Consider the following 26,409-nt stretch of genomic DNA (forward strand, 5'->3'; position numbering starts at 1 on the left):
AGAGCCAGAGAAGGGTTTTGTTAGAGGAAGAAAAGAAAATAGAGAGTGATTGGACACGAGCCCGAACATGAGTCAATATTGGACAAGCTTACACTCCTTTTGCATGAATTACTGCAGCAATGCGGCATGACATGGAGGCGATCAGTCTGTGGCACTGCTGAGGTGTTATGGAAGCCCAGGTGGTAGCCTTCAGGTCTTCTGCATTGTTGGGTCTGGTGTCTTGCATCTTCCTCTTCACAATACAACATAGATTCTCTATGGAGTTTAGGTTAGGCAAGTTTGCTGGCCAATTAAGCATAGGCATACCATGGTCCTTAAACCAGGTATTGGTACTTTTCGTAGTGTGGGCAGGTGCCAAGTCCTGCTGGAAAATGAAATCAGCCTCTCCATAAAGCTGGTCAGCACAGGGAAGCATGAAGTGCTCTAAAGCTTCCTGGTAGACAGCTGTGCTGACCTTGGACCAGATATAGTGTGCTTCCTGCTTCTGAAGAGTGCAGACGCTCTTCTGCTTGCTGCTGCTTCTGCCAGTTTTACTTTGCTTTTATTCCTTTTCATTTCATTTATTCTTACCCAATGATTTTATAATACACTTTTTAACATTTTACCCCTTTTTTTAATTTTAGTGAGGATTTTATTTTTCTTTTTGATCAACCTTTTATGACCATGCCTCCCTTCTCTGAGGACGATTACAGCAAACTCCTACAGAAAATTACTATGCTGGAAACTAAAGTGCAAAGGTTAGAGATGAATGCGGAGATAAATGGACTGTTTGGAAAAGAGGACACTACTCTACCACTCTATCATAGTAGCAGACAAGAACATGCTAGTATACAGCTAACTAGCATTAACAAGACCGAGCAACAGGAGGGTTGTGTCCGGGTAAATAAAACTACTAGTATAAGTCCTCCCTGGAACGCTCTCGGAGCAAAGCCAAAGACTAAATCAGGACAAGCAACAGGCAGAACTCAGCGCCCAGAAATCTGTGATGCGACAGGCTGGCCAGCGTTATCATCCTCCTCAACTCCTGTGCAGAGGAAAGCACAGCCATGGATAACAACTAAAGGGAAAAAGAGCATCAGAACTCTTAAGGAACCAACTGTACAGCTACAAAATAGATTCACTCCACTACTGCAGGACCGTGGATCTTCATCTAATGACTTGGACAATCCCCCACATCCACAGAGAAGGGTAAGGTCTGAAAGCACATCAGAAGACAGAAAGCTAAGAGGAAAACTAACAGGGCCTCAGACTCTGACTGTGGGCAACTCTACCATAAAAGATGTGAGGCGGCTGTGCAGTAACAACACAAAAGTGCTGTATTTCCCAAAAGATATGGTCTCTGACATAACTGACAAAAAAATAGTATTGTTGCAGAATATCCAACTCTGAAAAAACTCGTACTACACACAGGGGCAAGTGATATTGTGAAGCAGCAGTACGAAATCCTCAAGAAGGATTTCAAGAAGGACTTTAACAATCTGCTAAACACAGTAAGGTCGCTAAATGCAGACGTTTTATCAGTGGACCTCTACCACCGGTCAGAGGAGGAACTGAGAAATTCAGCAGGTTACTACCACTGAACACATGGCTTTCAACTGCATGTGATGTCCTTTCAGTACATTTTATTGACAATTTTAACCATTTCTGGGATCACAGGCATCTTTTTCAGGGAGATGGATTGTCCCTAAATAAATCAGGAGTAAAAGCTTTCACCTCCAACCTATTTTTCGTCCTGCGCCACAGTCTTCCCTCTGCCGATACAAGGGGAATCTAAACAAGAAACACCAGAACATCCAGAGACAACACTCTCCCCCGAATGGTCTAACATGGAGAGAAGTCAGAGCAAAGATGAGGAGGCCACACCCCTTCCACCAGCAGACACTGCCTGTGAGGATTCACTTCCCACGACCCCACCTAGTTTACCATCTTCCCTGGGCATCCTATCCCCTATCACCAAGAACCTCACCAACCAGATGAAGCACGTCACTACTGGGCCCAAACTGACCTCCTCCCCCAGTGTCATTTTCACACCCAGAAGCCCCTCAAAGCAGCATGCTCCACCAATTCCTCAGCAAGCTCTGCTGCTATCATCACAACGGCCCCCTCCAATTCAATTCAATTTTATTTGTATAGCGCCAAATCACAATACAAATCATCTCAAGGCACTTTACAAAAACTAAAACTAAAAACCCAACAATTCCCTTATGAGCAAGCACTTGGCGACAGTGGAGAGGAAAAAACTCCCTTTAACGGAAGAAAAAAACCTCCAGCAGAACCGGGCTCAGTTTGGGCGGCCATCTGCCTCGACCGGTTGGGGTGAGTGGATAGAGCAGAGAGAAAAGAACAGCAACAATAAACAACAAATAGACACTGCAAGTTGGTGGGGCCAGTAACTGCACATCAGCGATAAACAGCTCCAGGACCAGGGACACCTGCAGAAGGTACAGAGAGAGAGAGAGAGAGAGGGAGGGAGAGAGCACAAACTAGGGGAGAGAGAGAGCACAAGGTTAGTAACATTCAATGGTGGAATATACATGAGGTGGGAGAGAAGAGGGGGGGGGGGGGGGGGTTAGGGTAGTGGAGCTCAGTGCACCAATGGTCCTCGGGCAGTCTAGGCCTATAGCAGCATAACTAACTAAGGGATGGTTCAGGGTTGCCTGAAGCCAGCCCTAACTATATGCTTTGTCAAAGAGGAAGGTTTTAAGTCTAGCCTTAAAAGTACAGAGAGTGTCTGCCTCCTGAACCCAGGCTGAGAGCTGGTTCCACAGGAGAGGAGCTTGATAGCTAAAGGCTCTGCCTCCCATTCTGCTTTTGAGAACTCTGGGAACCACAAGTAGGCCTGCACTCTGAGAGCGAAGTGGTCTATTGGGATAATATGGTACTATGAGGTCTTTAAGGTATGAAGGAGCTTGATTATGAAGGGATTTGTATGTGAGAAGAAGGATTTTAAATTCTATTCTATATTTTACAGGGAGCCAATGAAGAGAAGCCAATATAGGAGAAATATGATCTCTCTTGCTAGTTCCTGTCAGGACTCTGGCTGCGGCATTCTGGATTAATTGGAGGCTTTTTATTAAGATATTAGGACATCCAGATAGTAATGAGTTACAGTAATCTAGCCTTGAGAAAACAAATGCATGGACTAGTTTTTCTGCATCATGTTGAGACAGGATGTTCCTAATTTTGGAAATGTTGTGCAGGTGAAAGAATGCAGTTCTAGAAATTTGTTTTATGTGTGAGTTAAAGGACATGTCCTGGTCAAAAATAACTCCAAGGTTTTTTACAGTAGTGCTGGAGGCCAGGGCTATGCCATCTAGAGTAGCTATAATTTTAGAAAAGTTATTTCTGAGATTTTTAGGCCCAAATATAATGACTTCTGTTTTCTCCGAGTTTAAAAGTAAAAAGTTACTGGTCATCCAAGCCTTTATGTCAGTTAGACAGGCTTGAAGTCTGGTTAACTGGTTTGTGTTAACAGGTTTAATAGATAGATATAACTGAGTGTCATCCGCATAGCAGTGGTAATTAATAGAGTGCTTCCTAATGATATATCCTAAAGGAAGCATGTACAGGGTGAACAGAATCGGTCCTAGCACAGAACCTTGTGGAACTCCATAACTAACTTTTGTTCGTGTGGAAGGTTCATCATGGACATGAACAAACTGGAATCTGTCCGATAAATAGGATTGGAACCACTTTAACGCTGTTCCTCTGATACCAATCACATGCTCCAGTCTCTGTAATAAGATGTTGTGGTCAATGGTGTCGAATGCTGCACTAAGGTCTAGGAGGACAAGTATCGAAACAAGTCCATTATCTGAGGCTAAGAGAAGATCGTTGGTAACTTTCAACAGTGCTGTTTCTGTACTATGATGTGCTCTAAATCCTGATTGGAAATCTTCAAATAGTTCATTCCTGTGTAAGTGGTCTGATAGCTGCTTAGCAACAGCTTTTTCTAGGATTTTAGAAATAAATGGCAGGTTGGATATTGGTCTATAATTAGCCAAGACACCTGGATCAAGACTAGGCTTTTTGAGTAAAGGTTTGATTACTGCAGTCTTAAAGGCCTGTGGTACGTAGCCTGATACTAGATATAAATTTACCAAGTCCAATAAAGATGAGTTCATTAATGGCAGGGTGCCTTTAAGCAGTCTAGTCGGGATGGGGTCCAAGAGACACGTTGATGATTTTGATGAAGCAACTACTGATGTAAATTCAGAGAGATCTATGGGAGAGAAGCAGTCTAAACATAACTGAGGTCCTACAGATGATTCAAGAGCTACTGTAGTAAAAGATTCATTTATTGCAGGTATAGGAAGCATCTGCTGAATTTTATCTCTAATAGTTGTGATTTTATTTGTAAAGAAACTCATAAATTCATCACTGCTGAGAGCTAAGGGAACACTGGGCTCAACGGAGCTGTGACTTTTTGTCAGCCTGGCTACAGTGCTGAAAAGAAACCTGGGATTGTTCTTATTTTCCTCTATTAGTGATGAATAGTATGCAGTTCTGGCTTTACGGAGAGCTTTTTTATATGTTAGTAGACTGTTTTTCCAGGCTAGAAAAATTTCCTCTAAGTTTGTGGAACGCCACTTCCTTTCCAGCCTTCGTGATGCCTGCTTTAAGGTACGAACATGTAAATTATACCATGGAGCTAGTCTTCTCTGAATCACTAACTTCTTTTTCAGAGGGGCTACAGAATCAAGCGTTTCACGCAGTGAGGTTACAGCGCTGTCAACAACATGATCAATTTGGTAGGGAGTAGGATTAAGGCAGCTGCCCTCCACTATGTTTATACTTGGCATAGATGCAAATAAAGATGGAATCATTTTCTTAAATTTATTAACAGCGTTGTCGGATAAACATCTGCTGTAGTGGAATTTTCTTCCAGACGCTGCATGATCCATCATTTTAAATTCGAAAGTTATTAAAGAATGATCTGACAAAACAGGATTTGGGGGAAAAATTATTAGATGTTCAATTTCGATGCCATAGGTCAGAACAAGATCAAGGGTGTGATTAAAACAGTGGGTGGGTTTATTAACGTTTTGAATGAAACCAATTGAATCTAATATAGAATTAAATGCAATGCTGAGGCTGTTATTTTCAACATCTACATGAATGTTAAAATCTCCCACTATAATGACTTTATCTGATCTAAGCACTAAATCAGACAGGAAGTCAGGGAATTCAGTTAAAAACTCTGAGTAAGGAACAGGTGGACGGTACAAAATGACAAGTAGAACTGGTTTTTGTGTTTTCCAGTTTGTATGTGAGAGACTAAGAGTGAGGCTCTCAAATGAGTTATAACTGTTCTGAGGATGAAAGTTTAATAATAAGTTTGACTGGAAGATTGCAGCTACTCCTCCACCTCGACCTGTGCTTCGAGGAACATGATAATTTTTATGACTGAGGGGGGTTGATTCATTCAGACTGACATATTCATCCTGCTGTAACCAGGTTTCAGTAAGATAAAGTAGGTCAATTTGGTGATCAGTTATCAAATCATTTACTAACAGAGATTTAGAAGAAAGGGACCTAATATTTAATAATCCACATTTGACAGTTCTGTTTTTCTGTTCAATAAGAGGAGTGGTCTTAATTTTTATTAAGTTTTTATGAATAACTCCTCTTCTGTTAACTTCTGATTTGTTTGATTTATATGTTCGAGGGGCAGACACAGTCTCTATGTGGTTTGAAGGGGGCGGCGGCTCTAAGGAAACTGCAGAGAAGCGTTTTAGACTGAGTCTCTGCATCCCGGTCCCCACCCTGGATTGTCAGGCTTTAGGTCGGCTAAGAAACTCGGCCAAATTCCTAGAGATGAGAGCTGCACCATTCAAAGTGGGATGGATGCCGTCTCTCGCTATCAGACCGGGTTTTCCCCAGAAAGTGGCCCAATTGTCTATGAAGCCCACATCGTTTGCTGGACACCACCTAGACAGCCAGCGACGGAACGACGACATGCGGCTAAACATGTCATTGCTGGTCAGATTGGGGAGGGGTCCAGAGAAAACTACGGAGTCCGACATTAATTTAGCAAAGTTACACACCGACTCAACATTAATTTTAGTGACCTCCGATTGGTGTAATCGAGTGTCATTGCTGCCGACGTGAATAACAATTTCCCCATATTTACGATTAGCCTTAGCCAGCAGCTTTAGATTTGACTCGATGTCGCCCGCTCTGGCCCCAGGAATACATTTGACTATGGTCGCTGGTGTCTCTAGCTTCACGTTCCTGACTATGGAATCGCCAATTATCAGAGTCGGTTTCTCAGCGGGTGTGTCGCTGAGCGGGGAAAATCTATTAGAAACGTGAAGAGGCAGGTGATGAGCCGTGGGCTTCTGCTTAGGAGTACGTTTCCGTCGGACCGTCGCCCAGGCTAATTCTCCGGGCTGCTCCGGAGCTGCCCTTGGACCGCTAACAGACCCTGAGCTCGGTGGCTCCACACCAGCTAACGGGGCTAGGCTAGCTGGCTTTTGTTCGAAGGTGCGGAGCCGCGCTTCCAAATCAGTGATCCTCGCCTCCAAGGCTAACAGAACCTTACACTTAATACAGGTATCATTATCGCTAAAGGAGGCAGAGGAATAACTAAACATGTGGCACACCGAGCAGGAGAGAGAGGGAGAGGCCATGTTAGCAAGCTAACTAGCTAGCTAAGCTAACCGGTAGGCCAACGAGCGCTAAGTCAGGAAATAGCAACAAACACCGGTCAAAACAGAAAGGTACCCGACCAGCACCGGAATGCAGCAGCCAGTGAACCGTTCAAAGTCTAGCCGGTTCCCAGGTGTGCCAAACCACAGCTAGTCTGCCGCCAGTCTGCAGACGAACCACACAACACACACAACACGACACGCCTGCAAGACAAAAGTGATTCGCTTACCCGGATGTTCAGCTACTCACCTCAGCACCTCAATGGCAGCACCTCAATGGCAGCTAAGTAGCTGTTCATAAAATATAAAGCCAGTGACAGGAAGCCAGTGAAGTGTTTTAGAGCCCTGAGTTTCATCAGTCATTTGGATAGGGCAGCCTGAGGGACCTCCACCACCTACCACCCCCTACAATTAAAATCTACATCATGCTGCCTTGATATTTTACCAACAAATTTTTTTTTAAATGTTTTTAACAGCTTAGCTCCAGGTGTATTGCAGATTGTCAATAGTTCTCTTCAGTCAGGGCAGTTTCCCCAGGCCTTAAAAACTGCTGTTATAAAACCTCTTCTTAAAAAGCCTAATCTAGATGCTTCAGCAGTAAGTAACTACAGGCCAATATCAAGTCTTCCATTTTTGGGAAAAATAATTGAAAAAGTAGTTTTTCAACAAATTCAGAGTTTTATGGTGCAAAACAATCTTTTTAATGCACTTCAGTCTGGAGTTCTCGCACACCACAGCACTGAGACTGCACTTATTAAAATTTTAAATGATTTACATTTGAATAATGATGAATCCAAAACCTCTGTTTTAGTACTGGATCTCAGTGCTGCATTTGACACAGTTGATCATGATGTGCTGCTTGATAGACTAGAAACGTGGGTGGGAGTTACTGGCACAGTGTTAAATTGGTTAAAATCTTACTTACAAGATAGAGACTATTTTGTCTCACTTGGTAATTACGAGTCTGAGCGAACAAAAATTAAATGTGGGGTTCCTCAAGGGTCTATTCTTGGACCTCTCTTATTCAATATCTACATGCTGCCCCTTGCTCAGATTATGGAATACTACAACACTGACTACCAGGGTTTTTAGTTTTAGTTTTTGTAAAGTGCCTTGAGATGATTTGTATTGTGATTTGGCGCTATACAAATAAAATTGAATTGAATCATACCTATGCAGATGACATCCAACTTTATATATCAGTATCATCTCATGATTATAGTCCTGTAATTTCATTATGTGAGTGTATTAATCAAGTCAAAGAATGGATGTACCAGAATTTTCTCCAGTTCAATACAGACAAGACAGAAGTGATTGAAAACAGAACTCAAAAAAGCCAAAACATGAACACAGGAACCAAGGGACATAGGCACACAAACGAGAGGGACGAGACAACGCGAGCCAAGGGGACGAGACAGGAGGATCAAGGTCACACACACATTCGGAAAAACACCTCAGATTACAAGGGAACGAATTCAGGGGTGCAACGTCTGGGTCACGCACACACCGGGGACACACCAGACTCCACACAGACAAGGGTCAAAGGTCTGGGGTCACACACACACACCGGGGACACACCAGACTCCAAACAAACAACAGGCAAGGATCAAAGGTCTGAGGTCACACACACACCTCGGGGACACACCAGACTCCACACAGACAAAAGTCAAAGGTCTGGGGTCACACACACACCGGGGACACACCAGCCTCCCAACAAACAACAGGCAAGGATCAAAGGTCTGGGGTCACACACACCTCGGGGACACACCAGACTGCAAGGGGAAACAAACACCAAGGAACGTTTCAAAACTTTTCATTGGCTCATAGTCTTTCAGTGTGTGTCATTGGCTCATGGCGTTTCAATGCATTCTGAGGCAATGACAGCTTGACCTCATAGTACCATATTATCCCAATAGACCACTTCGCTCTCAGAGTGCAGGCCTACTTGTGGTTCCCAGAGTTCTCAAAAGCAGATTGGGAGGCAGAGCCTTTAGCTATCAAGCTCCTCTCCTGTGGAACCAGCTCTCAGCCTGGGTTCAGGAGGCAGACACTCTCTGTACTTTTAAGGCTAGACTTAAAACCTTCCTCTTTGACAAAGCATATAGTTAGGGCTGGCTTCAGGCAACCCTGAACCATCCCTTAGTTAGTTATGCTGCTATAGAGGCCTAGACTGCCCGAGGACCATCGGTGCACTGAGCTCCCCTACCCTAACCCCCCCCCCCCACTCCCACTCTTCTCTCCCACCTCATGTATATTCCACCATTGAATGTTACTAACCTTGTGCTCTCTCTCTCCCCTAGTTTGTGCTCTCTCCCTCCCTCTCTCTCTCTCTGTACCTTCTGCAGGTGTCCCTGGTCCTGGAGCTGTTTATCGCTGATGTGCAGTTACTGGCCCCACCAACTTGCAGTGTCTATTTGTTGTTTATTGTTGCTGTTCTTTTCTCTCTGCTCTATCCACTCACCCCAACCGGTCGAGGCAGATGGCCGCCCAAACTGAGCCCGGTTCTGCTGGAGGTTTTTTCTTCCGTTAAAGGGAGTTTTTTCCTCTCCACTGTCGCCAAGTGCTTGCTCATAAGGGAATTGTTGGGTTTTTAGTTTTAGTTTTTGTAAAGTGCCTTGAGATGATTTGTATTGTGATTTGGCGCTATACAAATAAAATTGAATTGAATTGAATTGAATTGACAGGTTTGACAGATTTGAGTGGTTTGGTGCCATACCAGCTATATAAGATGCATCATTCTGCTTCAGGATTTGGAAAGTGAGAGTGAGTATTTTGGCAAGTTTCATGGCGAGTCCCACCAATAAGCGACGTTCTAAAGTTTGGGATCATTTTGATTTCAAGAGGTCTGAACTTTTATTGCTGTCATGGGATTGAAACAGTGCCAGTGCTTCATTCGTGCTCTTTAGAGGTTGCTATTGCTTCAGTTGTCCACCAGATGTCACTGTCACTGAAGTCTCGAAGCTTTGAATCTTTTTCGGCACAATTGTCAGGAAAGCCTCAGTGCTTCATGAGGCTTCACTTGCCCATCACTACAAAGCAGGAGACACACGACAAGACTGAGACATGAATGGGGCAAACATGAACACCAGGGAGACAAGGCATGAATAAAGGGGACTAAACATGAACACCAGGGAGACGAGGCAAGCAAAAAGGGGACTAAACAAGAACATGAGACATGGTAGAAAACACATACAAAATAGAGGCAGATAACTTAAAACTGGGAGAACAAAAGGCAGTCCATGATCAAAAATCCAAAAAGGGGAAAAAGCAAGGCAGTTCTGAGCAGTGAGCAGTCAGCAGTGAACACAGATCTGACAGGAATCACAGAACAAAGCATGTTGGGCAGATGACCTGGCAATCGGAACTGTGACTGAACAAAGGTATATGAAGGGAAGAACACAAACGAGGCACAGGTGAAAACAATCAACTAATTGGGTCAAAGTAAAGTGGAACAAGACAGAACAAAACCAAATCCTAAAGGAACCTACAAAATAAAAGCACAAAACAGGAACTCAAAACACAGATCCTGACATCTACTGTGTGTTCCCAGAACCAGAACCAAACAAAGTGAAGCAGCATTCAGTTACCATGCTCCTCACTTGTGGAACAAACTTCCTGAACACCTGAAGTCTGCTCAAACTCCGTCAGCTCATTTAAATCAGGACTGAAAACACTGTTGTTTACTGCTGCCTTTAAATTATTGTTCATCCTTGTTTTCTTAATGTGCTTTTACATCTTATTTTAATTTACTTTATTTGATTTAAATTTATTTTATTTTAAATGTCTTTGTTTTTAAATGCTCTTTTCAATGCTTTTAATGTAATTATATGCCTTGTAAAGCACTTTGAATTGTGTAGTGTATGAATGGTGCTATACAAATAAATTTGCCTTGCCTTTCCTAAAACACAGTGAGCCAACACCAGCAGGTGACATAGCTCCCCAAACCTGACTGTGGAAACACTGGAGACACACGGGACCTCAAGCAACTTGGATTCTGTGCCTCTCCTCTCTTCTTGCAGACTCTGGGACCTTGATTTCCAAATGAAATGCAAAATTTACTTTCATCTGAAAAGAGGACTTTGTACCACTGAGCAACAGTCCAGTCCTTTTTGTTGTAGTCCATATCCTGGATACAGTGTACGGAAAGTATTCAGACCCCTTTAAATTTTTCACTCTTTGTGTCATTGCAGCCATTTGCCAAAATCAAAAAAGTTCATTTTATTTCTCATTAATGTACACTCAGCACCCCATCTTGACAGAAAAAAACAGAAATGTAGAAATTTTTGCAAATTTATTAAAAAAGAAAAATTGAAATATGCAGTGACACTCATATTTAACTCACATGCTGTCCATTTCATCTGATCCTCCTTGAGATGGTTCTGCTCCTTCATTGGAGTCCAGCTGTGTTTAATTAAACTGATTGGACTTGATTAGGAAAGGCACACACCTGTCTATATAAGACCTTACAGCTCACAGTGCATGTCAGAGCAAATGAGACTCATGAGGTCGAAGGAACTGCCCAAGGAGCTCAGAGACAGAACTGTGGCAAGGCACAGATCTGGCCAAGGTTACAAAAGAATTTCTGCAGCACTCAAGGTTCCTAAGAGCACAGTGGCCTCCATAATCCTCAAATGGAAAAAGTTTGGGACGACCAGAACTCTTCCTAGACCTGGCCGTCCAGCCAAACTGAGCAATCGTGGGGGAAGAGCCTTGGTGAGAGAGGTAAAGAAGAACCCAAAGATCACTGTGGCTGAGCTCCAGAGATGCAGTAGGGAGATGGGAGAAAGTTCCACAAAGTCAACTATCACTGCAGCCCTCCACCAGTCGGGGCATTATGGCAGAGTGGCCCGACGGAAGCCTCTCCTCAGTGCAAGACACATGAAAGACCAAGATTGAACTTTTTGGTGTTAATTCTAAGTGGTATGTGTGGAGAAAACCAGGCACTGCTCATCACCTGCCCAATACAATCCCTACAGTGAAACATGGTGGTGGGAGCATCATGTTGTGGGGGTGTTTTTCAGCTGCAGGGACAGGATGACTGGTTGCAATTGAAGGAAAGATGAATGCGGCCAAGTACAGAGATATCCTGGAAGAAAACGTCTTCCAGAGTGCTCAGGACCTCAGACTGGGCCGAAGGTTCACCTTTCAACAGGACAATGACCCTAAGCACACAGCTAAAATAACAAAGCAGGGGCTTCGGAACAACTCTGTGACCGTTCTTGACTGGCCCAGCCAGAGCCCTGACCTAAACCCTATTGAGCATCTCTGGAGAGACCTGAAAATGGCTGTCCACCAACGTTCACCATCCAGCCTGACAGAACTGGAGAAGATCTGCAAGGAAGAATGGCAGAGGATCCCCAAATCCAGGTGTGAAAAACTTGTTGCATCATTCCCAAGAAGACTCATGGCTGTACTAGCTCAAAAGGGTGCTTCTAATCAATACTGAGCACAGGGTCTGAATACTAATGACCATGTGATATTTCAGTTTTTCTTTTTTAATAAATTTGCAAAAATTTCTACATTTCTGGTTTTTTCTGTCAAGATGGGGTGCTGAGTGTACACTAATGAGAAATAAAATGAACTTTTTTGATTTTGGCAAATGGCTGCAATGACACAAAGAGTGAAAAATTTAAAGGGGTCTGAATACTTTCCGTACCCACTGTATGTCTGTGCGTGGTGGCTCTTGAAGCACTGACTCCAGCTGCAGTCCACTCCTTGTGAATCTCCCCAAAATTGTTGAATGGCCTTTGTTTCACAATCCTCTCAAGGATGTGGTTATGTGTGTTGTTTGTACACCCTTTTCTACCACATTTTTTCCTTCCATTCAACTTTCTATTAATGTGCTTGGATACAGCACTCTGTGAACAGCCATCTTCTTTAGCAGTGACCTTTTGTGTCTTGTCCTTCTTGTGATTGTCTTCTGGACAACTGTCAAGTCAGCAGTCTTCCCCATGATTGTGTGACCTACTGAACCACAGTGACACTATTTAAAGGCTCAGGAAACTTTTTGTGTTTTGAGTCAATTAGCTAATTAGAGTATGACACCATGAGTCTCTAATATTGAACTTTTTATATACTGAAGTTCGGGTTTTCATTAGCTGTAAGTTAAAATCATCAAAATTCAAAGAAACAAACACTTGAAATATATCAGTCTGTGTGTAATGAATCTATATAATATTTTTCAATGGAATTGCTGAAATAAATCAACTTTTTGATGATATTCTAATTTATTGAGATGCACTTCTATATACCTCAAATGGTTTACTTATTAGTTTGGAGCCATTGATTTAAAGGTGTTTACACTGAATACTGTTGACTGTTAAAAGTTTCACTTGCCTCACCTCTCAGTGAGAGCCTTTAACATTTAAGTATAATGTATGTGCCAGGAGGATCACTGCTCAGACATACTGTACTACTGTCAACTGGAACAAAAGGGACACATATTCTTCAGTTTGGTCAAAGTAGACAATATAAAATAGACATAAACCTGTCTTACTTTTAAATTCAGTTTAATTGTAAAATGTAACAACTATGTCCAATTCTAGTAAATTACTTATCTGCTAAAACCCTATTACATAGACTGATGTTTTGCCATCAGCAGCCATATGTTTAGTCAAAGTGTGGAAACTCCACCGGGTATGTTCCAGAGGACACTGATGCTAAATTCCTATTAAAATCAAACAAAAATGTCTGTTTCTCTGTCAGAATACTGTTATTTCTCTGTATATGCTATGTATCGTCAATTAATTATTCCATATTAAACCTGTTTGCATAAAGCAGTAATGTCATTATGCATTATATGTTAGTAATGTCACAATACAGCAAGCACCTCAGACTTGACCTAATGTAACCAAATCAAAGTTTCAGCTACTAAGGAAAGCATAAAAAAGTTTTATAATTAATTTTCCCATTTTGCTGTGCCATATTTTAAATCGGATGTAATAGTTTCATGTGAAATTACATTCACATCAAATTGCTACATCATTTCAGGGAGGGGATACATGTCTGCATGTGGCAGCCCGCTACAACCATGTGACTGTGATCCGCATCCTGCTGGGAGCCTTTTGCTCCGTGTCTGAGAAGAACCTGGTGAGTTACTGACTCGACAGAAAATGAACAAAAAACTAAAGCTGAAGAATCTTTTGGGGCTATTGTACAGTTGGCAGAGAGCTCTGGAGTGAAACATTTTCCTGTGTTATAATATATCATTATAATTTTATGTGGTTGGCTGGTGCATTATTGTACAGTTAAAACTAGGCATTATGTGTGTCAATATGCATGACAAAATATAGTAAAATCAACTTCTGTAATTCAAAATGGCTACATTTCAGACCACTTTAGAATTTATTTAAACATGACTTCTTTTGGCATGAAATGTTCAGCAGAATAAATCTACAGATGGTGTTTTCCCAACTTATAGACTTCACAGCATGCTTTTTTTTTTTCAGAGTTAAAACTCTCCAGACACTTATCTGCTTTGTAATTTGATAAATTGATGGAATTTTGTAGGTCTTTAATACATGAATGCATGTTTGTTTACCATGAAGGATGATGTATTCATGCTAATTCTGGTACAAATTGCTACAGTAGGGGTAGTTGCACATTCTTCAAATGAAATAAGGCACTGAGTGAAGGCAAATCTCTTGAATGTTTATCAGTATGTCTTGGGGTTCTGAATAAATAAAGGATTCACACTCACACCACCATCTCTTAGGCTGGAGACACACCGCTACACATGGCAGCTGCTCTGAATCATAAGAAGACAGTACGTCTGCTACTGGAGGCAGGAGCAGACAGCTGCATCTGCAACAATGTGAGTGCCTGTGGCTGCTTTCTAAAACATTAATGCTCTTTGTTTGTGCTCTGTCTTCGCCTTTCTTCATCCAGCACACATTTCTATTTTGTTACCAGTGTCTCTCTGCTTGAAGGATTCTTACTGTCTCTCATCGCTGCTGTCTAGATACAGCTGCACAAGTATGTGGTAAAGTTGGGATAACTTTCCATAAGTTTTGAAAGTACATTTTGTAAGTTTCAACTGTGGTTTTAAAACGGGAAAATGAGATTCAATTCAGTAGTAAATTTAAGTGATTGGTTTACTCTTTTCAGAGTTACAAGAATCAAAACCTGCGATTTTCATAGTTTCAAACTATTTTTTGAGACTGTTCGATTGGTGGGTTTCCATCCATCTGTTTTTATCCATTTTCAATTTGTACATATTTAAACACATTGAAATTTTGAAAAAAATCTTTAATTATCATGCCTGAATGAGGTAGAAACGTTGCTACATTAAAAAACCACTACAGTATGTAAACTTAGTAAAATAGCAGCAGACCAAAACAGATCTGTATAGAGCTATGAAGAGATTGTAGCATTCAGAAAATTAAAACATGAAACAAACACAAATTTCATATTGCATTATCATAATTTCCATGCGAAATCGGACTGGATCAATTCAATTCAATTCAATTCAGTTCTATTTCATCCTTCCTAACCAGAGGGCGGTGCTGCAAGCACTGAATGTTCCCTTCATGCATGCGCCGTTTGAGTAATTATATCAAAAAGGTCACCTGTGACCCCGGATGACCCCCAGAGGTGATATATATTCCAACGTTAGCCGAGGTTCTTTTCCTCTTTTCTTCTTGTGCGCGGTTCGCATTGGGTGCCACTTGCGTAGCAAGCGACACATCCTTGACAGTTGCTAGGAGCTCCGTGACCCCATTGGTCGGAGAAGCGGAGTGCGCGTCCATTTTCCCCAGCCACGGTGCTAACACTTAGTTTTCATGCTATAACGTTACCTAGGAAGCCAGCTGGGAAAGGGGGCACAATGCTCCCCCTACCTATGCTCCGCTACCTATGCTCCGCTGTGATAGGTGTTAAGCTTTTTCACTGTGGTTGAAACGCAGTGAAAAGTGAAAGTTGTTGTCTGTTTAGTAGTAACTTGAGCATTTGTTGGAGACAGTTGCGTTTGCGCTCCCCTCTTCCACTTTGTGTTTGACGCATCGTTTCTTCGCTGCAGTCGAAACGCGTAGTTGTTTTCTGTCTCTAAGACAGTAGAGTAACTTAAACCTCTGCTGGTGACGGCAGCGTTCACGCTCCCCGCTCCCAGTTGGATCTCTCATTAGTGTGCTGTTGCACCGTCAGGGAAGTACCTGCCACCTCAGCCCATTGTTTTTCGGTGGCTTGGCTAATAGGTTTGTTCAGCCCCTGCTGCTTGATAATGGTGCAGACAGCGAAACCTCTCATCATGGATGGGGCTCACTGCAGTGCGACCTGTGGGGATGCACTTCAGCCTGATGATAGCCATGACCTCTGCCCTCCCTGCTTCGGTCCTCATCACCTAAGGGACGGCCTGTCTGACAACCCATGCATGAATTGCAGCTACATGCTTCAAGCGCTGAGAGTAGCTAGGTTGGCACTGCTGTCGTCAGCAAGTGAGGGTGACCTCCCCCCCTCAGGGCGGGAGACGTTAGTTCCACCTTGGCGGTCAAAGCACCTGGCTGAGCCCACGGTTACCACATCTCTCCTTAGGAAGAGGGCAAAAGCCAGACGTGGGCTCTCCTCAAGGGTCGAGCGGCTGTCCGCGGAATTAGCTGAGATGAGATCTATGTTCTTACCTCAACACCCTTACCCTCCAGCAGCGGCGGCAGGGTTGTCCTCTCCGCCCAATGCTCTTTAGCCCCAGAAAACGATGTCCTTTCGCTGGCCACCTTGGCCTCCCAATTTCTGGAGGATACTGAGGAGGGGGCCTCTCGGGCTTCAGAAGCGAGCTCATTTTCCTCTGGTCGGAGTTCACTGAGTGACACAGGTGATAATTCTATGCAATGCCTCATGCGCACAGCTCTGGAGCACTTGCAAATAGAAGTCCCACACAGTGCCTTCTTCAGGTACGGCTTTTTTCGTTTCCCCTTCCAAGGAATATCTGAAGGAGTTACATGCCTGCTGGATGCACCCCGGAGCCTGGTCACGGCTTTCAGCCGATAGTCGAGTCCTGGTGTCCATGCACAATGCAGCGGAGGCTGGCTTGGTGCGCACACGCACTGAGGAGGCACTGAGCCCAACCATTGGGTCTGAGTAGACCCATGTAGACCCACGTAGACCCATGTAGACCCACCTAGAACTCACCCCACCAATGGTCCTTACCAGCAACATTGGATGCGGCGGGCAGGCAGGGACGTTCATCTTACCAGCAACATTGGATGCGGCGCGCAGGCAGGGACGTTCACAGGCGGTTCCTCCACTTTGCATACCAGGGACACCACTGACAGTTCAGGGTGCTCCCATTCTGGCTTTCGCTCTCACCACGGGTGTTCACCTGGTGTGTAAAGGCGGCTTTTGCCCCCATTGCAAGCCCAGGGTATGAAGCTGTTGCCATACCTGGATGATTACCTGCTCTGCGCCCCGTCTCATGCTCAGGCAACTCAGGACACTGCCCGCCTGCTGTCCCACGTGGCCCGGTTATGATTCCGGGTCAATCTGAAGAAGACCTGCCTGATTCCCTGTCAGACCGCGAGTTTCATCGGAGTGGCCTTGGACACGATCTCCATGATGGCTCGCCCAGCACCACACCGGGTTCTCTGTTGCTTCAGACGGGGCAGGTCACTGCCCTACATCACATTCTTGTGTCTTCTGGGCAAACTGACCTCTGGGCTTGCTGTCTCTGCGCCCCCTTCAGAGATGGCTGAACAGCTTCGACCTGGATGCCAAGCTTCACAGGTGTCAGAAGCTCTGGGTATCAGGGCATTGTCTCCATGCCCTAGCTCCTTGGCGGAGCGAGACCTACATGTCCAGGGGTGTCCCATGGGTGCACTGTGGTGTCCCGGAGGGAAATTGTCACAACAGATGCCTGCCCCACAGGACAGCACAGGGGCCCGTAGGGGAACGCACCAACCATAACAATGTGTTAGTATAAGCACGTGTCTGCTACCCTGATTCTGTCCAGTCTGTGGGCAATGTACCTACCAAGAGAGGGGAACCAGCTCGCAGACTCCCTTTCTCGGCAGGCATCTCTTCCGGGGGAGTGGCATCTCCACCCAGAGATGGTACACAAGATCTGGAGCCTCTATGGCAGGGCAGGAGTAGATCTAGTTGCTTCACAGGAGTCAACTCACTGTCCCCTCTGGTTTTCCCTGGCAGTGTCAGGTTTCGGGAAACTGATATAAGTTTCGGACCAAAGATACGCCCACTCAGGTACTTATGGTTCCACTCAGGACTTTATTAAACTGGCTTAGGCAAAACAAGAACAAAACTCAAGGCAAAACGGGGACAGGTCTAGGCAGGGTAACTAGGACAAAAAAAACATGAACAGGACACAAGGAAACAAGGCACGAGGGTCTACGTGAAAACATGAACCTAGGACAATGACATGGACACGAGAGCACAAGGCTGGAGGGATCTGGGTCACACACACCAGGGGAGACGCACCAGATCACACAGACACTTGAACGAGAGAACGAGGAATCAGGGCATGAAGGTCTGGGTCACACACACTACTTGGGAGACGCACCAGACCACAAGAGAACAAGGGAGTTACAACATGAGGTAGTCTGGGTCACACACAACTGGGGAGACGCACCAGACTACGAGGAAACATGAACATAGAGACAGGGGGTCGGGACATGAGGTAGACTGGGTCACACACACATAGAGGGAGACACACCAGCCTACACTGAGAACAGAAGCATAGACACTAGGTTAACAGGGCTAGAAGGTCTGGGTCACACACATCTAAGGAGACGCACCAGATACTCAGGGAAACAAGGAGCAAGGCTACAGGAAATCAGGGCGAGAAAACACAAGGACAAAGAACAAGACACTAGACAGCGACACAAGAACAGGGGACATGGGAAGAGAACAGAAAACAAAATGAAGGAGGCAGAATACTTAACTTAAACTGTGGGAACAAAGGTAGTCCAGAATCAAAACTCCAAAAGAAACAAGTGTATCAAACAGGCTCAAACGATGTCTAGGCAGGAACTCTGAACAAAACATAACAGACAACCCGGCAACTAAAACAAGGAACAACCAAGGTATTTAAAGGCCGGGCACAAAACAAGAAACAGGTGAAAGCAATCAACTAATTAGGTCAACGTAAAGGAAACAGAAATAACCAAAAACCAGTTCCTGTCAGGATCCTCCAAAATAAAAGAAAACGGAAGTCCAGTGAAATGGATCCTGACAGGCAGGGATGACAGGTCCCTTGGGCCGGGATGCCCTAGCCCATCCCTGGCCTTGGGGTCTCTTGTATGCCTTTCCACCACAATCTCTGGTCGTTCCAACACTCCAGATGATTCTTCAGGAGGGTCATAGATTGTTATTGGTGGCCCCCTTCTGGCTGGCGCGGCCATGGTTCCCGCTACTGCATGAACTCTGTCGCGGCACCCCATGGTGCCTTCTGGACAGGGAGGATCTTCTGTCCTAGCTGGGAAGAAGGATCTGGAACCCCAATCCTCAACGCCTCCAGCTGTGGGTCTGGCTGCTGGAGGGTCCGAACTGCAGCTGACTGTTCTTACAAACCCCATCAGGCAGACCAACCTGAATGCAAGGGCACTGTCCACTTGTCAGCAGTATGAGAAGCGGTGGAAATTGTTCTCACAGTGGTTCGTTGGTCGTACTGAGGACCATGTATCTTGCCCAGTGGATTGTTGATGTAATCTCTCACGCCTACAAGGCAGGCAACTGCTCCCTGCCACGAAGTGTGACGAGTCACTCCACCAGAAGCATTGCCACATCATGGGCGGCCTTGAGAGGTGTACCTGTATGTGCTGCTGCTTCATGGGCATCACCTGGCACATTTTCCAGGTCCTACAGGGTGAATGTTGTAACCCCACAGCCACTGGATGGGGTCTACTCCATGAGTTATATACTCAGGATCCCTTGTGACTTCGCTGGTATGAGTCATTCAGTGCTTGCTGGACCGCTCTCTGGCGGTCAGGAAAGATGAAATAAAACAAGAGTTACGCATGTAACTGCGGTTCTATGAATCCTGAATGACCGCCAGAGCTCTCTTGTCCCTCAGAATCCTTGCGTTCCCACGAGAAGATTCTGTAGGAAAACAACCTCGGATGACGCCAGAATATATATCACCTCTGGGGGTCATCCGGGGTCAGAAAAGATGTTTGTCACTGCTGGCGTGCCCACCTGCTTGGCTGTACTGCGTAATCTCCTGTATAGATGCATGTGCAGGCTATCAGACTCTGGAAACACTATCATTGCAACCCTTCACAAAGTCAGGTTATTTTCCAGTCTGTGAAATTTTTGGCATTTTAACTTATGTAGGTGTGTATGAATTTTGGATTCTGACTTTTTAACTATATGTCTGTTTTTTTAGGGTGTTATGGACCGTGTCTGTGCCTGCAATAAAGTTATGATGATGAAACCAAAGCCCCTGCTGCTGTTTGAAATTTTACTGTCAGTTTGAGTCATGTTTTGTCTGTTTTGATTGTGAGCCTCTGTTTCAGCAGACAGATGAAACAGCTTTGGACCAGGCCAGAGAACACAACAATCCAGAGGTGGTTCTTCTCCTAACCAAAGCTCCCCAGGTGAAACCAGTAACTCCCAGTCTGACCGGTTCAGGCAGCTTTAAACAAATGTCATGCATTTTTTCTTCTCATGGTAGATATCTTATAATGTGATATTTGTATTATGTAAAGCGTTTACATGTGTTTTCTTAAAACATTCTGACTAACTTTTTGATATATTTATCAAGATTATAAAGGTTTCATTATTAAGTCAGTATTATTCTACTTGAGGTAAAATTAAAGTTCAAAATATGTAACAAAACAATGTAAATAAAATTACTAAATGCATGTAATGCTTTATTGCATTTACCACAAATGTGTCTGTTCTTGGTCTGTAAATGGTAAAGGATAGTTTAAGAGGCTTGACCAGTCTACTGGAAAAGCACTACAGAAAGTTTAGTCATGGGTGCACATAACCGGTGCACAGGTTAAAATCAAGAATGGACTGCAGATATTACATCAAAAAGTGCTTTTGTATACTGATGTTTTTTACATATATTTTACTGGCTTAAACAAAATGATTTTTTTCATAAATAAGATTATTGATACAAACATGTTAGAGTTAATGTGTTACCTTTTTTTTTTTTTTTTTTTAGTATTTAGATTAGCAGCATTTTATGGAGTTAGCTAATTATTAGATAACTTTGTGCACTTTGCTTGGTACTCAATTTTGGTACAGTGTGAGTACCAGACAAAACCTGCATGTGCCCCTTTGAGAACCAGACCAAAAAATGATGGGCACCCTTGTGGAAACATTACAACATTACATACAGCCTTAGAAGATACATGTACATGTAGACAATGTTGACAACATTGTTATTTTCTAATCACTTTTAAAATAAGGCACAGTATTTTCCCACAACGACAAAATAATTACTTTTAAGAACTGACATATCATTACTGCTATTACTGGAAGTGCATTTCACTATTAGTCTCAACACACTGTACAATAACTGTATAGTTTACTGAGATGTCTGTGAAGATTCTCAGACATCCAGGGGAAGTTATCTAAAGGTTGAGCTAGTATGGAAACTTCAATTTATCTTCCAGGTTGGTTTCGCCCAACCCCTAGACCCATACGCTCAGTAGGTGAGATCATCAATCAGGTGAGAGTCTGACCCACACTCCTGAGTTGGTTTCACTTCACACCTGGCCTGAATAGGCTCGTTAGGTGAACAATAGAAGTGAGCCCAGGTGAGGCTTGTTAGGATCTAATAGTAGACTCATGTGACCCCTTTGATTCACCATGAATGTGTCCTCCCTGGAAGACGTTTGATATGTTCCTTAATTTCCTGGAAACAGATAAAAGGGCAGCCTGGTAAATTGAAGGCAGGTTATGTCTTGACCCCTCCTCCCCTGTTAAGGGACAGTTTTTCCACTTGGACATAGATGGCTTCCCTGACTCCTCTCTCAAACCACCTATCTTGTCTGTCCAAAATATGTACATCACTGTCTTCACATGAGTGTCCTCTTTCCTTTAAATGGAGGTGCACAGCTGACTGTAGTCCTGAGGAGCTGCTCCTCCTGTGCTGGACCATCTTCCTGTTAAGTGGGTGTTTGGTTTCTCCAATGTTGAGTTCTGAGCATTCTTCCTTACACTGGACAGCATATACTACATTGCTCCTCTTTTGTTTTGGTGTCTGGTCTTTAGGATGAACCAGTCTCTATTTCACTGTGTTGGTGGGTTTGACGTAAACTGGTATCTGATGTTTCCCAAAAATCTGTTTAAGCCTCTTCGAAACAACTGATACATAGGGAATGACCAAGTTTTTTCTCCTGTGGATCTTGAGGCTCAGCCGTGTCTCTTGTTTTTCTGCCTGGTGTGGATGTTGCCTTGTTGAAAGCCCACTTAGGGTAGCCACAGGTTTTGAGGGCTGTCTTTAAATGTATGTCCTCCTTTCTCTTGGCCTCCATAGAGGTAGGGATATTGTTTGCTCTGTGGCATAAAGTCCTGATGACTCCTAGTTTGTGTTGCAGTGGGTGATGGAAGTCAAAAAGAAGGCATTGATCTGTGTGTGTGTGGGTTTCTTGTAGACTTCTATCTCAAGGTTACCATCAGACCTGATGACGACCTCACAGTCCAAAAAGGCTAGCCTGTTTCTTTGGTGTCCGCTCAGGTGAATTTGATGTTTGCATCTACTGCATTGATGTGAGCTGTGAAGGCTTGAACTTCCTGGGTCCTGATTTTCACCCAGGTGTCATCCACATATCTGAACCAAGGGGTCGGTGCCATTTCTATGAAGGAGCTGAGACCTTTCTTTTCCACTTGTTCCATGTACAGATAGGCAACAATGGGTGACACAGGAGAGCCCATAGTACATCCATGTTTCTGTCTGTAATATTCACCTCTGTATGAGAAGTATGTGGTGTTCAGTCAAAGGTCCAATAGCAGATATATTTGGATTGGGTTGAGGCTGCTACTGGTAGAGAGCGTGCTGTCCTCTTTTAGTATTCTCCTAACAGATGTTAAAGCATCTGGTGGTGGGGATGCTGATGAAGAGTGATGTAACACCAAAGGATACCATAGTTTCATCTCTATCCTTTTTTAGATGTCTGACTCTGTAGGCAAATTCCTCTGAATTCCAGATGTAGTGGTCTGTGTGACCTACCAGTGCCGCTAAGATGGTGGCAAGGTCTTTGGCAATGTTATATGTCACTGACTTTATGCTGCTGATGATGGGCCTGACAGGGGCTCCTTCTTTGTGTATCTTAGGGGCCCCAAACAGACAGGGGATGGTCTCTCCTGGATACAGTCTGTAGTAGGTGGTCCTGTCAATGGCATTGTCCTTTGAGTATAACATAGTTCACCTAATGAGCTTATGGGAGTAGAGGTGGAGTAAAACCAACCTGGAAGATAAATTGGAGGTTCCATACCAGCTTTTTCTCAGATGAAGATGAAGCCACTGGGATGGGTGGTGAAACGTTTCGACCTAAAAATTGAAAGTCCAGTTGCTGTGACTCAACCTCTAGATAGTTTACTGAGGTTGAGTTTTAAATTTGCGGAGTTAATGGCTGGCTTCCCACGAAGTCTATGTTTACTAAGGACTGTCCAAATCCACAATTCATCAAGTCCAGAAGAGGCTTTAAGTTGACTTCCACAGAGCCTGCTTGGGATGTACAGCTTGCTAAGAAAATTACCCTCAATATAGTGTGATGTGAGATACAGATGCAGATTTGACCATATAAAACAAATTATGTATGTAATAATATCTACAATATTTATTTTTGAAGATATTTACTTTGACATTTTATTTGTATAATTTTATTGGTGTACAGCACTAAGGCTTAAAGGACAACAGTATATGACTAGGCAGAGTGATTTGGATTTGTTATAATCTGCAAACCTACATGTAAAGATTTGCTTTTGGCCATCTGTGGTGTGAGAATGTTCACTTAAAATATCCATACACAAGTATGTCAAATACAGATAGAAATCTGTTATACCCTAGTTATTTGTGGCCTGTGCTGTGTATAAAAAATAATACTTTTAGGAATCAATGAACTTCTGTCTTAAGCATTCTTTGTAATTCCAGTTGTGATTGCAGAAATTTTATCTCCTCTGTGTGTGTTCAGGTGCAGAGCTTTTTGCGTGGCAGGAGTGTAAAGAAGAGGAGAGACAAGCTGAAGGAAGAAGGCAGAGCTCAGTCAGTGCCCAGAGATGAGATGCTGCCCTGTAAGGTAAAAACTGGACTATTTTGTCAAATCAGTTGTATATTTTTGTATCCATCATCTAAATAGCAGAAATAAGAAAAAAAAGGAGAAATGTAGAAAAAATATTGGAACATGATGAAGGAAGCAGTCTGAATGATCTTAGGAGCTTGTTGGAGTTTTCCCCGCTGAATGAAAGGGTCGCTTCTCTGCACCTTCGGGTCGGGAACAGGTGTTGTTTATGGGCCTATGGGCCAAACAGCAGTGAAAAGTACCCAGCCTTTTTGGGGTCTCTGGGAGGAGTGCTCCAACTGGGGACTCCATTGTTTTGCTGGGGGACTTCAATGCTCACGTGGGCAGCGACAGCAAAACCTGAAGGGACGTGATTGGGAGGAACGGCCTCCCCAATTTGAACCTGAGCGGTGTTCTGTTGTTGGACTTCTGCGCTAGTTCAAGCTTGTCCATAATGAACACCATGTTCAAGCATAAGGGTGTCCACCAATTCACATTGGTACCAGGACACCCTAGGCCGGAGGTCGATGATCGACTTTGTGGTCGTGTCATCTGACATTCAGCCATATGTCTTGGACACTAAGAGACAGGCAGAGCTGTCAACTGATCACCACCTGATGGTGAGTTGGAACCACTGACGGAGGAGGAAGCAGGACAGACACGGCAGACCTAAACATATTGTGAGGGTCAGTTGGGAATGTTTGGCCAAACCCTCTGTCAGAGAGGTCTTCCACTCCCACCTCCGAGAGAGCTTCAACCAGGAGGGGGAAGCAGTGCTCTGCCAACACAGTAGAGGCGGGGAGCTGCTGATCTTGACTGGGGATATTGTCAGACGGTGGAAGGAATACCATTTCCTCAACCCCACCAACGCACCTAAGGCTGAGGAGTCGGAGGCTGATCCGCCCATCACCCAAGCTGAAGTCACTGAGGTAGTTCAGCAGCTCCTCATTGGCAAGGCACCGGGGGTGGATGAGATCCACCCTGAGTATCTCAAGTCTCTGGATGTTGTTGGGCTATTATGGTTGACATACCTCTGCAACATCGTGTCGCGACTAGGGACAGTACCCCTGGATTGGCAGACCGGGGTGGTGGTCCCTATTTTTAAGAAGGGGGACTGGAGGGTGTCTTCCAACTATAGAGAGATCACACTCCGCAGCCTCCCTGGGAAGGTCTATGCCAAGGTGCTGGAGAGGAGTATCCGGCCGATGATAGAACCTCAGATCCAAGAGGAAAAATGCGGTTTTCCTCCCGGTCATGGAACACTGGACCAGCACTATACCCTCTCCAGGGTGGTTGAGGGTTCATGGGAGTTTGCCCAACCAGTTAACATGTTTTGTGGACTTGGAGAAGGCATTCGACCGGGTCCCTCATGACATCCTATGGGAGGTGCTCCAGGAGTATGGGGTCTGGGGCCCTTTGCTAAGGGCTATCTGGTCTCTGTACAAACAGAGCAGGAGCTTGGTTCGCATTGCCGACAGTAAGTCAGACCTGTTTCCAGTGCATGTCGGACTCCGGCAGGGCTGCCCTTTGTCATCGGTTCTGTTCATTGTTTTTATGGACAGAATTTCTTGACGCAGCCAGGGGCTGGAGGGAGTCCAGTTCAGGGACCACAGGATTTCATCTCTGCTTTTTGCAGATGATGTTGTCCTGTTGGCTCCATCGAGCCAGGACCTTCAGCTTGCACTTGGGCGGTTTGCAACCAAGTGTGAAGTGGCTGGAATGAGAATCAGCACCTCTGATACAAGCGGCTGAAATTAGCTTTTTTCGCAGGGTGGCCGGATGCTCCCTTAGAGATAGGGTGACGAGCTCGGTCACCCGGGAGGAGCTCAAAGTAGAGCCGCTGCTCCTCCTCGCTGCTCCTCTCCTCTTCCATCGAGAGGAGCCAGCTGAGGTGGCTCGGGCATCTGTACTGGATGCCTCTGGGTGCCTTCCTGGGGCATGTCCCACCAGAAGACCCCAGGGAAGATCCAGGACCTGCTGGAGGGACTATGTCAGTCGGCTGACCTGGGAATGCCTCAGTGTCCCCCTGGATGAGCTGGAGTAAGTGTTCAGGGAAAAGAAAGTCTGGGCATCCCTGCTTAGGCTACTGCCCCTGTGACCCGGCCCCGGATAAGCAGAAGAAGATGGATGGATGGAGGAAGGAAGCAGTATAGAGAGTAAATAGGAGTGACACGCTTATGAAAAGAGATGTTTAACTTCCAGTAGTGAAGTGGATAAGTAAGACAATTGGACATAATTTCAGTAAATTTTTTCTTCCGTTAAAGGGAGTTTTTCCTCTCCACTGTCGCCAAGTGCTTGCTCATAAGGGAATTGTTGGGTTTTTAGTTTTAGTGGATCGGAGTTACTCCCCTGTTGGTGTTGCTCTCCGGGTAAGCGAGTCACTTTTGTCTTGCAAGCATGTCGTGTTGTGTGTTTTGTACAGTTCGTCTACAGACTAGCAACAGACTAGCTATAGTTTAACACACCAAAAAAGCCAACTAAACTCTAAACAATTCATTAACTGCTACATTCTGGTACTAGTCAAGTACCTTTCTATTTTGACTGGTATTTATTGCTATCCACCGATCTCAGGGTCTGTTAGG

At 44.4% G+C, this 26,409-nt stretch overlaps 1 protein-coding gene across 10 annotated transcripts in view; it reads left to right on the forward strand.

The window, feature by feature from the left end:
* Window positions 1-26,409, forward strand: part of ankrd6b (ankyrin repeat domain 6b) — a 71,637-nt gene that overhangs the window by 32,972 nt on the left and 12,256 nt on the right. For 6 of the 10 annotated variants that reach the window (XM_026319324.1, XM_026319322.1, XM_026319326.1 and 3 more), the window contains 4 exons: window positions 13,641-13,739; window positions 14,365-14,463; window positions 20,108-20,188; window positions 23,741-23,845. In XM_026319324.1, coding sequence (XP_026175109.1) covers window positions 13,641-13,739; window positions 14,365-14,463; window positions 20,108-20,188; window positions 23,741-23,845 — 384 coding nt within the window. The remainder of the gene's footprint in view (window positions 1-13,640; window positions 13,740-14,364; window positions 14,464-20,107; window positions 20,189-23,740; window positions 23,846-26,409) is intronic. The other 4 variants (XM_026319325.1, XM_026319331.1, XM_026319329.1 and 1 more) reach the window with 2 other exon arrangements.

The sequence above is a fragment of the Mastacembelus armatus genome, chromosome 24, assembly GCF_900324485.2.
Source record: "Mastacembelus armatus chromosome 24, fMasArm1.2, whole genome shotgun sequence".
Taxonomy (NCBI): domain Eukaryota; kingdom Metazoa; phylum Chordata; class Actinopteri; order Synbranchiformes; family Mastacembelidae; genus Mastacembelus; species Mastacembelus armatus.